The following is a 13,295-nucleotide window of genomic DNA, read 5'->3' as shown; positions in this document are numbered from 1 at the left end:
GTAGTACATGCTCTGGTAATCTTTTGTCTTGATTTCTGTAATGCGCTCTAAATGGGGCTACCCTTGTACCAAGTTTGGAAGCTTCAATTAGTTCAAAATATGGCAGCCAGACTGGTCGCCAGTTCATCAAGGTTCGACCACATAACTCCAATTTTAAAAGATCTTCACTGGCTGCTGATTAGCTTCCAGGTGCAATACAAGGTGTTGGTTATCACCTTTAAAGCCCTACATGGCTTGGGCCCAAGTTACTTGCAGGAACGCCTCTCCCTACATAATCTGCCCCGCACTCTTAGAACATTGGGGAAGAATTTGTTGGAATCACACACAACCAGACTAACTTCCACTTCCCACAAAGCCTTTACTGCAGCTGCTCCAAAACTTTGGAACAGTCTCCTGGAAGAGATCCATCTCACTACCTCCTTGGAGGACTTTAAGAGGGCAGTTAAGACAGATCTCTTCCGGCAAGTTTACCCACCTGATCTCTTATAAGACATATTCTTCTACCTCTTTGACCTAGATTGAAACATCTCTCTCCTCTTTTGCTTTGATAGTATTGTTTTTAATTGTTATCTGTTTTTACGTTCTATTGTATTCTATTGCTGTTTTTATTGTTGTGATTTGTATTTGTAAATTGTATATTGCATTGGATTGTAATCCCACCTCAATTCACCTGGGAGAGGCGGGAAAATACAAATAAAGATATTATTATTATTACTATTATTATTATTATCTTTGTTTTAGTTAAAACATAATTAAACTAACTTTGATTAAAAAACAAATACAAGTTTAAAACACAAGTTAAAAGCGCCATTAAAAGACTTTTAAAACATATTAAAATGCCAACACTATACCATCACCCTGCATCTCGCTTCATTGTGTGACTCCTAGGAGGGGTATATAAAGGTATCAAACAACACAGCCACACACATATAAGTCATTATTATTATTAGTCTTCCATAATACCGTTTTTCCAGATATTTAAAAGCTGGTCTGGCACTTTTGGTTGACAGGAATGATTTTTAATATATTCTAGAAACGGACACCATTTCTCCTCAAAAGGGGTACAATGGAGGTTATTTATCCTGTCTGACCATTTTTCCATTAGTAAACTGTCCCATAACCTGTGCCACCAGTTACCTATTGTCAAGCTGCCTATCTTCCATTTCTTGGCAATTTCAATTCTAGTGATGGCCAGGAAGGGGAAAAATCTTTTATTTGTTTCAAGTTTCTGTTTTCTCCCAGAAACACTGGAAGTAATAAAAGACCAGGACAGGGAGTGATCTCAGAAATAACATATAGTACAGTACATTTAACAAAAATTGGCTAGTTTTATCACAATGCAACCACATATGGACATATATTCTCTTACAATTACAACCCATCCAAAATTGTGTAGTTAACTACTAAGAAAATCTAGCCAGTTGTACAGGGGTAAGGTATCATTTGCAGTGTAGTTTTAAGGAGCACCATCTAAGTAGGATGTATCTAGATCTGAATGGGGGGAAACCCCAAATCTTATTCCAAGTAGCCTCTGAAAATGATATATTCAGATCTAATTCCCATTCTGTTTTATATGCCAGCCCAATACCTTATATTGCCTCCATAAGCCAATTGTAGAGTTTCTCTGCACTGCCTTTAGAAAGCTGAGTAGAAGCCATATAGTAATGCTTGAACATTGTATGGGAACGCAGTCTCCCTTTCCTTAACCAAGCTTGCTAAAAGGGTAATAATTTGGTGTAACTAAAGCCATGTGGACTGAATGGGCACTACAATTTCCAGTTTACTGATTTGGGCTTACTGCAACGTACAGAGTCCTTTATTTTTCCACAGTCCAAACTCCAAACTAGGTAGACATGTTCATTTTAAAAACTGCCTCAAGTTATTTTTAATTGCTATGTAAGACTATTCCTTCCTTTGGTCCTTCCAAAGATAAGCATGTCTATATCCTTTTAATACAGTGAAGATGCAAGCCTATGACATCGGTGGTTTTACTTCTGAATAGGTATACACTGAAATATGCCAAGAAAAAGCAGAGTGTATAAGATTACATTCTTTGTGGCTCTCCTTTACAGGTTAGGTCTTTGAAATTTAAGTAGACCACTCTGCAGAGGAATGAGAAGAGTACCTCACTGGGGAACCTCTCTTGGTTAAGGAAATATTCTACTTCTTCAGCTAGATGTATAAACAGGAGGTGAGATTTATAACCCATTCGCAAACCTGGCAGTTCTTATGCTTTTAAAGGTATTCAGAATTCCACTATCTGGATTTAAAATGTTGAGTCTATAGATAATTTAAGTATGGAAACTCATTATTTCAAAATTTGCCATTTCCTTTTAAATTTTCGTTTATGTTTTCAGCTAATGATTCTCATTTGTCTAAATATACTAATACTGTCAGACATTCTGGTATTTCAGTGGACTATACATGTAGAACTGCACATACAGCATGGAAAGTGAAGCCAGCTGTGACTCTTTGCACAGCTATTTAATTCTGAACAAAGAAGGTTAAAAAAATTTTACAGCTGAAATCTGCCATCTAGTGGTCTGATTTACTACAGCTTGAGGTTACTGCAAAATAAGAGCAGTTTTTATATAGCATGCTGAACTGGGTAGATTAGTTGTTCCCAACCTTTGGTCTTCTAGATGGTTTGGATTCCACTTCCCATAATCCCTTACTGTTTGCCAAATTAGCTGGGGTTTCTGGGATCTAAAGTTCAAAAGAAATGGAGGCCCAAAGGTTGAGAACTTGTGGGATAGATTCATGGCTTCTTTACCTTTGGTACCTTTGGGTAGGTTTTCTTCTCCCAACATGCCTGGGAGGAGAGAGGTGTCAAGAGAGCTCCTTTCTGTCATTATTAACTGGCTATTTGTCTAGTCTCATATGAAAAGAAAGGACAGAAAAGAAACACTGGACCCATCTGCACTGCAGTAATAATACAGTTTGACACCATTTTAACTGCCACAACTCAATGCTATGGAATTCTGGGAACTGTAGTTTGTTGTGGCACCAGAGCTTTGCTTTTTAAATAATAAAATATTTTTTATTCAACAGTTCCAGAATATCCTTTAGATCTTTTCTAATTTAGCAAAATAACCGTTTTGTGGTTTGTTTGTTTTTACAGAATATTGCATGGATTTATAATCTCAGGGAAATTCTAGCTGTGTTGCTCAACATGTTTTTATTTGGTGCTGCTTAATGCATACTAATTATTGACATATTTCCTGCCATTTACTCCTGTTCCACTCCCCATCTCCATTTCTTTTAACCTTTAGAAATGATTATGCATTTTACTGACAAACAGCTTTGTTTACTCAAATATTCACAATCTGTACACATTTCCAGGACAAGAAAGACATGAAAGTCTGACATTTAACCAATTAAATCCTTTTTTAAGTTAATGGCAATAGCTGAAGGCCTCTTTCCAAGTATCTTTGTCAGAAGACAGTTCTGAATGAATGAAATTACAGTGGGCTCTTGGTATCCGTTGGGATTTGGTTCCGGGGCCTATGTAGATACCAAAATCCATGAATGCTCAAGTCCCATTAAATACAATGGCATAGTAAAATGGTGCCCCTTGTATAAAATGGCAAAAATCATGGCTTGCTTTTTGGAACATATTTTTATATGTATTTTCAATATATATAAAATTTTTATATACCTTTTCAAGCCATGGATGGTTGAATCCATTGATAAGGAATCTGTGGATACAGAGGGCCAACTGTAAATTGGTGTTGTTGTGTGCCATCAAGTAAACTTCAATTTAGCGGACTCTAGGTTCTATCACAGAGATTTCTTGGCAAGATTTGTTCAGAGAGGGTTTGCCTTTGGCTTCCTCTAAGGCTAGCAGAGTATGACATGCCCAAGGCCACCCAGTGAGTTTCCATGGCTGAAGAGGAATTTGCACCATGGTCTCAAGAGTGATAGTCCAGTGCTCAATTACACCACTCCAGTTCTCTGGATGAAAACAAAAGCAAAGACATTTTACTCTTGATAAAAGCAAGAACATTCTACTCCAAGATTTGCAAGATGGTAATTTGATTTACTGTAAGTCTTTGCCTGAGGCAACTGCATGGCTCTTCTTGCCTTAGTGAAAAATAAGCTCTGGCTTTAAAGAATAGAAACAAGGCAACAAGGCCAGACAACGATAAAAGAATTTTTGGGAAAAGGCTCTAATCTCACTGTGGCAGTACTTATTTTCTAATAGTATTAAGTCTACATTTACTTTTCAGCAATATATTTGTAATTTATATGTTTTGTTGTCATTTCCTGTCAAGTCAACTTTGATTTATGGCAACCCTATGAATGAGAGGTCTCCCAGGGCCTTGGTCATTAGATATCCTGCTCTGGTCTTGCAAACCCAGGCCTGTGGTTTCCTTGTTTGAATTTATCCATCTGTAATGCGGTCTTCGCCTTTTCCTACTGTGCTCCATTTTTACTAAACATTATCCTCTTTTTCCAATGTATCACATTGTCTCATGATGGCTTGCATTATGTTTAGTAATTATGACATTGTAAGTCTGCCTTACATCATTGCAATTCACTTTTATGATGAACCAAAAGTCCCCCACACACACACACCTATACACACATACAACCTACCTTTTCAACAGCAAAGTCCTCCTCCAAACAGGGCCATTTCCATGCTGCCAAAAGGCAAATGGGGTGGGAATCTCAACAAATGCTGTCACATCATGTCCAGCTACAGAAAAAGAGCTAGACACATCTCTCCTCAGACACACACACACACACACACACACACACACACACACACACACCACTCTTTGGCAACATAGAAATGGCGTGGGTACACTGCACAGCTGAAAATGTAGAAAGATTTCCCAATGCAGGAACTCAGCCAATATATCAAAAACACAACACTCTCAATTTAGTCATCTTGGCATCTAAAGATAGTTAAGGCCTAATTTACTGTAGAGGTCCATGGTGTCACCTCCACATTTCAGATGAGATTTCTTCCTGCCTGCTTTCTTCACTGACCAACTTTCACAAGCATTTCTAGAAATTAGAATCACAATGGCATGGATCATTCTGACTTTGGTATCTGCTGATATATCTTTGCACCTGAGGATCTAATTTTGTCCCTTCAATGCTGCCCTTCCATATCTTAAGTCTCCTTCTGCTTTCTTGACCACAGTCTCCATTTTGATTTGTGTCAAAATAATAGGAACATAGGATCACTATATTCATTACCCAGTTTAAAGTTCTATAAATCGTTTGGTCATTATTTTTTGTTTTTTTTAATGTTCAGTTGTAACCCTGCTTTTGCACTTTTTTCCTTGGCCATCTTCAGTAATTGTTCCAAGTCTTTGCTATTTTCAGCTAGTAGTATGGTATCGTTTGCATATCTTAAATTGTTGGAGTTTCTTTTCCCGAATTTTATCCCTCCATCTTCTGAACCTATTCCTGTATTTCTGTACAGTATATGCTATGCATATTATGTCCTGACTCTGTCAGCTTGTCCAGAGTGTAGGTTACACATAGAGATCTTCCACAACTGACATCTGTCACTACTATTGTTGCTCTATAGGTGTTTAGTACCTTTAGTCTAGCTCCTTGGCAAAAGCATGTCTGATTTGGGAAACCCTAACAGTAGCAATGCTACTATCAGCATAACCTCTTACCTCACAGGAACACATAATGGAAAGGTAGTGCCAAGATTGGGATTTGTGTATTTACTATCTATCTATCTATCTATCTATCTATCTATCTATCTATCTATCTTTCAGACAGTAACTAATGTAAATGTCTGAGACCATTGTCATGAAGCTACTGTCCATATATAAACTCCACACATACTTATGTAGGTGTGTAAGGTCCAATGCTATATTTGTTCAAAATATTCTCACAGAAGCAAACATGGGATATATAATGGATTAAATGTGCATATCTTACTTATTTTATATAAAAGTTACACAAATGAAATTAATTGCAAATATAGCAAAATGGTTTCCTATCCTACAATATTGGCAGCAGAAATTCTTCTGCTCAAGATAATTAATTATTCTCCAGAGCAGAAACTGAGGTAGCATAAAGAACAGGAGTCAGGATGGCAAAATATGTTTTGTGCTGGGTATTGCATGAAACAGAAAATCCCCTCCAACTCAGTAAGTACCTAATAGGATGCTGGCTTCGGTGCCTTTCTTTTTACTGCCTTTTACATTTCCAAGTCTTTTATCTGAGATCCCACATTCCACCATGTACCCCATGACCTCTCATTCAGTCTGAATTTTGCTTTATACCAACTAGTGATGTGTAATGCTCCCTAATAAAGCCAAGTGATTTTAGCTTTTTCTTGGTTCTGTATATATTCTAATGCATTTTGCCTGAGCAAGAACATCCAAATTTACTTTTGTTTTGTTTTTTTAATTCAGGAAAGCTTGCATGTAACTTTATTCATCGCCCCTTTTCAAAACTTTACCTGAGCCTGGAGTCTTTAAAGGAGTCATGATAAGACGGATAGCTCCATTCAATTTTATTTCCTTTACACCGCAGTTCTAAACTCTGTCCTGCAGAAAGGCTCATAGTAGCAGCAGGTTTCTGAAAACGGCCTTTGTCCAACACTTGTGTCATTATAGAGTGGATCTTTGGGGATGCATCTGTGGATTCTCTCTCCTTTAATTTTGGATTTTTGGGTTTTACTTTTTTATTAGCAGGTTTAATCCTGTTCTCCCCTGGCTCCTTTGGACGCTTGTTCTTTGCAGGCTGACCAAGAGCTATGATAAGAGAGAAGAAATATAAACAATAATCAGTTTCAAATTTCTACAACTACACTTTTTTCTGGAAAGATTCCCAGCCAACCCACCAGCCTATCCCACCTACTGAATGTCCACAGCCTTGACACAACAGCAGAGTTTGCAACCAAACTTTTTAAAAATAGGCCAGAACAGCATGGCACTTATTTTTGGTTCCCTGTTCATTTTTGTTAGTTCAGTCAGGATGTTCACTGATAGGCAATTTTAAAATTGCATGGTTTAAATTATATATGCAAATGATCAACTGCTTGGTTCCCCCTAAGGAAAGATGATACTTCTCTGTAATATCACTTCTTTGCCGGAAGCTTCTCATAGTCAGCACTCTTAGTAGTGCTGAATAAGTTGTATTTAAAAAACAGTAGAAAAGTGGCTGAGATCATAAATTATGAAACCAATTTAGAACTGTACAAAACTAAACTTGAACCCTTTTACACTGTACCATAAATCTGCCTCATCTTCAGTCAGATCTACTCTGATAAAAATTGTTTGTTATCTTTAATTCCTTTCAAGTAGGGCTGGTTTACCATTAGGTAGAGTGAGAGGTCACATCAAGCAGCAGATTTGGGACATTAATATGATGGCAAATTAATGTTATAATTAATTTGTTTTATTGTATTTATTTATTGCATTATTTACTGCCAGTGATTATGAGAGTGCTAATGTGTTTTTGTGCTTCATGTGCCAAAATAATTTGGCTTGGCAATAATCCTCCTTGGTTTAAATGAATGTATATGTGAGGAGGTGGCACTTCCTGTTTCTCAGATAGTAAAATGTATTGGGATGGTCTCACTTTCTAGAAACATGAGTTCTTTTATTATTATTTTTAATTCTACCTTCCTAATAGTAATATGCCCACAGCAGTGATATCCCAGACACACCATTATCCAAAAAGAAGAAGCTGCCTCATGCAGCAGATGCAAAGGGGACTCCTCCACCCATTCAAAGCATTCTTTCTGAGCATCCACACACACATATGTACAAATAGAGAGGAATAAATTGCACATATCTCATGGATATGCAGCAAGGGGCAGATTATGAGAGCATGAGAGTTGTAGCTGAAAACATCTGGAGGACTAGGGAAGACAGCCTTAGAGCAAAAGCGTAAATTCCAAAACAGATCTCTGACCAAATAATTTATAATCCTGTAAATCTGATGGGTAGAAAACAATAGAGAATCATACCAAGGATGAGGAAAGACAATGAGATGAATATGAACAAATTCAGCTAAAAGAACATACAGCTTAAACCTATGCAGACAGGTACAACTGATTTCAATGAAGTGTGTAGCAAATGAGAAGATATTGCGGTTCAAGAAATAGTCAAACCATAGTGAATAATAAGTTCATATAACCTACAGACATCATTTTTTAATTTGAACCTGTCAACAGATTCCTTGAGAAAGTATGAAAACAGACACAAATCCTGTTTGCAGTGATTGCTCAGAGTTGCTGTTATATGCCTTCAAATCATTTCCAACTTCAGGTGACCCTAAAGCAAACCTGTCATGGGGTTTTTTGGGGCTGACAGTGTGTGACTTGCCCAAGGTCACCCAGCGGCTTTCCATGGCCATGGTCCCTGATCTCCAAACCAATACACCACACTGGCTACAAGTTATGAATATACCTGTACAAATGCTTTTAGAAAATCATACAACTGCAATGCACAGTATTGTACTGAACAATCTCTATGTCATTGCCTAAGACTATATATCAGAGGTAGGTAACCTGCGGCCCGCAGGCCGGATGTGGCCCGGCGAGGCCTTGGGACCGGCCCCAGCCCGGTCCTGCCACCGATTGCCACCAGGGCCTTTGGGGGGCAATTGTCTATAGAAGCCTCAGAAACATGCATTTATATTAACATTTTTAAAAAAAACAGCAAATTTTTTCGCGTGTCCTCCATTTTTAAAAAAAAGTGTCTTCCATTTGAAAATTTTGTCCTACATTTGTCCTGGTTTATTTATATATTTAATCTTTTTTTAAATAATTATTTAATTACTTATTTTTTGGCTTCGGCCCTCCAGTTGTCTGAGGGACAGCAACCTGGCCCCTGGCCTCAAAAAGATTGCCTACCCCTGCTATATATATTATGACTACTGCTGTGCTTAGGAGGGATAAGAGGAACAAAAATCATTCCAATTCAGGGACTGATTTTAAGCGGGAGGGGGGCCTTCAAGACCAGCAGACAGATAATTATTTTGCATACTTGCATGTGCGTATGTGTTAACAGAGCAGTAAAAATACTGAATACTGCGAATAATAATAATGACACCAAACTAAAACAGTTAACAATGTGACTACAATGAGAAAAATTACAAAATAAACAATGCCAAAAATGTAAAGCAGAAAATCAATACATCAAGGAAAGGGGAAATACGTAAGATACTGTTAAGTGAATGCAAAGATGGCTATAAACTAGGATGCTTATGTGTGCTGGATCCTTAGGGGGGGGGGCTTAACTACACATGAGTTGTTGTGGTCCTGATCCTTGGTCCCAGATCATTTCAGGACAGCTTGGACTTTCACACCCTAGCTTTGAGGGACTTTGTTTCCCCTTTTCTTGACAACACATGAGATTATTTAGATCAGGAGTTGGCAAATGGCATCTGCGGTCCCTAGGGACCGATTTATTTTTCAATACTGCTCCCTCAAAATAACCTGTAGAGGATATGGATGGCATTTCCACCATGTCTGGAGCTCCCGTGTCCCCCCAAGGAGTCAAAACAAACCTTTGCAAATTTGGGGGGGGAACCCTCCCCACAAAAATAATCAAAAATGCTTCCTTGAACCCCAAAACATTGTGAAAGAATGCCCATCTTTCCCCCAGAAAGTTTTGGAGCATTTAGAAGCTCTCTCTCTCTCTCTCTGTGTGTCTTTATATATACATATTGTAGAAGCAGGTGTGGTGGAAGGTGGAGCCCTTCTGGGGAGCTAATGTAGCCCCTTAGTCTTCCACAATCTCTGATTTACATGAATATACAGCCAAAAGGGCAAACTGAAATATTTGTAAGACTATTTTCCTGTGGTAACTCTAAGTTATATGATTGTTTGTTGTTGCTGTGTGCGTTCATTTCTGACTTATGACAATCCTAAGGTGACCACAGCGTTTTCTAGGCTCAGTTTTTTTAGCAGTGGTTTGTCCTTACCCTCCTCTGAGGCCAAGAGAGCATGATATGTCCAAGGTGGGTTTCCCTGGATGAGCGGGGATTTCACCAATCTGCCCCCAATTTGCCTGTGTGTGATAAAGTCCCTACTAGAGACAACATATTAATCAAAACTGCAAATACCATATATACACAAATATAAGTCGACTTCATGTATAAGTCGAGGGCAGGTTTTGGGGCCAGAATTATGAATTTTGAAATAACCCATGGATAAGTCAAGGGTAAAACTTCACAGTGTGTAACAAAGAATGTAAACTATGAAGCAAAGGAAAACGATACTAAATAACTTAATTTTTTTTTGGACTGGCATAACTGTTTGTGCTCATTCTAATGGCTGGATGGATGAGTTAGTAGAGGGGGTGATGCCTTTTTTAGGTGATCGAAGAAGGGATTAAATTCTCACCTTTCACCAGGGGATAGTTCCTTGTTTGATAGGAGTTAAAGTGCAGTACTTACATTGACCTGTGGATAAGTTGACTCAGGGTTTTGGGGGGTCAACGTTTGACTAAACTTTCTCGACTTACATGAGTATATATAGTAATCAGATCCGCAAAGGTCAAAGCTGCAAATGTGGAAGGTCAACTGTGTGTGTGTGTGTATAATGAACAGTAGTGAATTAGACTGCATCTGAATAGAACAAGTCTTAAAAAACATCTGGAGGGAAAATGTTGTTTTAAACTAGGTTTGGCAAGAGGGACAGAGCTGTACAGTCAAATAGGGGGGAAAGTGTCCAAATTCTCCAAATTCTTTAATGGGGCGTTGGTGGCAGCCAACAGACTCCATGTTAATCAGAGGCACCCTTGTTCTCTTAGAAAAGGCCTCTTTTTAGCAAAGGCTTCCTTAGGAAAGGAAGATCAGTGTAAGCTGTAGGTAATAATATCTGTTTACAGTGCAATCTGCAATGAAATATAAATAACAAACAGGCATAATAGCAACAGATTTTATTATAAAAGGATAGTTCTCTTTTTGGACACGAACAATAACAGTAAGAAACAACTCACTAGTTTAGCATACAGATAAAGTCTAGGGTGACCAGATGTCATAACCACAAAGGAGGACAAGGCACTGCAACATGTAGGACATTGAGGCCAATAATAATAATGATGATGATGTTGGGCATTACAAAATAAAAGCTATAAACCCTAATATAAATATAAATTCACCCTTCTTTGTCATCATGCTCAAAATAGGAGATGTTCTGAAATTCCTCCTGGACAGAAGGTTGAGATGTAGGACATGTCCTGGAAAAATAAAGATGCTGTTTGGATTTTTGGGAAAACAAAGAATGAATCTGTATTGTAACAGAAACATATATTACAATATGAATTCATTCTCTGTTGTTTTACTATGTTGTTTTAATGTATATTATTTTTCCTAAATTAATAAATTAAATAAATTAATAAAAATTTAATTTAATAAAATTTAATAAATTTAATAAAAATAAAGATGAAAGGAAAGGATAGGAAAAAGACAAAGAAAAGGCCTGTCAGGTTGTGGAAACCATTCCTTGTTGTTTTAATATATTGTTTTAATATATATTATATATTTTCCCCTAAATTTTAATAAAAATAAAGATGCAAGGAAAGGACAGGAAAGGAAAAGAAAAGAAAAGAAAAGGCCTCTCTGTAAGATTGTGGAAACTATTCATTCTTTGTTGTTTTAATATATTGTTTTAATGTGTGTGTGTGTGTATATATATATAAATTAAATAAATTAATAAGAATTAATTTATTAAGTTTAATAAAAATAAAGATGAAAGGAAAGGAAAAAGAGAAAGGGTAAGAAAATAAAAGAAAAAGACTGTCAGGTTGTGGAAATTATTCATTCTTTGTTGTTTTAAAATACTGTTTTAGTGTGTGTGTGTATATATATATATATTAAATAAATTAATAAGAATTAATTTATTAAATTTAATAAAAATAAAGATGAAAGGAAAGGAAAAAGAAAAGGGGTAAGAAAAGAAAAGAAAAAGGCTGTCAGGTTGTGGAAATTATTCATTCTTTGTTGTTTTAAAATATTGTTTTAATGCATATGTGTGTGTGTGTATATATATATATATATATATTCCTAAATTAATAAAAATAAATTTAATAACATTCAATAAAAATAAAAATAAAGATGAAGGGAAAGGAAAGGAAAAATAAAAAATAAAATAAAATAATAAAATAAAAGGCCTCTCTGCCAGGTTGTGAAAACTAGGGGCATATCCCCATTTTCACCAGAGAAGAGGACCCTCCCTCCCTATTTCCTTGCAGATCTGTGAAAAAGGGGTTGTTGCAAAGGGAGGGAGGAATATATTCCTATCTTTAAAAACATTTATTCTGAAAGATGTGCTTATATTCCTGAGGGATGCTGCAAAAGACTCCTAGAAAGAAGAAAAGTGTGTGGGGAGGAAGCTGAGCAGAAGAAGCAGTTTGGCTGGCTTTTTTGTGGCTGGGGGGGGAGAAGACTCACCATTTTGCAGGGTTTGGTGGATCAGGAGGAGGCTAAGCAAGAGCCAGGGCTTCATGGCAGGAAAGGAGGAGGAGGAGGAGGAGGATTAGGACTGGAGGAAGGCAGCAGCGAGGGGCGAGGAAAAGGGAGCTCAGCAAGGAGCCCAAGTCCCTCCTTCCACACTTCTAGACCCGACCTAAGCTGGGTCTAACTACAAGGATTTGGGTGGAAAAGAGGAGAAGAAGGAGGGAGAGGCCCTTTTCTTTCCCGCCCTCAGACAACCCCCCCTTAAAATGGTTGCCAGTCAGCTCAGCTGGGACTCATTAAAAGCAGGGTTGGTCCTCCTTTTCCAGGACCTGTCCCCCATTCCAGCAGGAATTCTCCCTTTGGAGCAGGACTAAGAACTTAGCATGGGTTAACATTTACTGGGTGTCCTCCTTTTTCCAAGCACCTGTCCTACAGTTCAGCTTTCTGCCCAGTCAGGAGGGATGCCAAAATGCCCTCCTTTTTGGGAGCAGCTGCAGGACCATGAAGCATGAATTTCTAGTTTCTAGTTTGAATGTGTGTTTTTTTTAACCTCAAGGTGACTGGATGTGTCCTCCTTTTCCAGGACACATACTGTGTTTCAGCTTTCTGTCCAGGAGGAAATCCAAAATGTCTTCCGTTTGCAGGACTAAGAAGCATGAATTTACATTTCTATGAGTGGTTTTTACCTCAGAGTGACCAGATGTCCTCCTTTCCCACCACCTGTCCTCCATTTCAGCATTGTGTCCAGAAGGAATTCCAAAATATCCTCCATTTAGAACAGGACTAAGATGCATCCATTTACATTTATAGGAGTGTTTTTAACACAGGGTGACCAGACTTAGTCCTCCTTTCCCAGGACCTGTCCTACATTTCAGCCTTCTGTTCAAAATGTCCTCCATTTGGAG

The 13,295-nt window shown here is 37.7% G+C and overlaps 1 protein-coding gene across 1 annotated transcript in view; it reads right to left on the bottom strand.

Annotated features, from left to right (window-relative positions):
• Positions 1-12,569, bottom strand: part of PDGFRL (platelet derived growth factor receptor like) — a 31,478-nt gene extending 18,909 nt beyond the window's left edge. The window contains exons 1-2 of the mRNA XM_042470547.1: positions 12,385-12,569; positions 6,437-6,731 (exon numbers count right to left, since the gene is read on the bottom strand). Of these exons, the coding sequence (XP_042326481.1) occupies positions 6,437-6,731; positions 12,385-12,439 (350 nt within the window). The 5' untranslated portion in view covers positions 12,440-12,569. The remainder of the gene's footprint in view (positions 1-6,436; positions 6,732-12,384) is intronic.
• Between the last annotated feature and the right edge of the window lie 726 nt (positions 12,570-13,295).

This window comes from Sceloporus undulatus, chromosome 5 (genome assembly GCF_019175285.1).
Source record: "Sceloporus undulatus isolate JIND9_A2432 ecotype Alabama chromosome 5, SceUnd_v1.1, whole genome shotgun sequence".
Taxonomy (NCBI): Eukaryota; Metazoa; Chordata; class Lepidosauria; order Squamata; family Phrynosomatidae; genus Sceloporus; species Sceloporus undulatus.
This window is presented reverse-complemented; position numbering and strand designations above follow the sequence as displayed.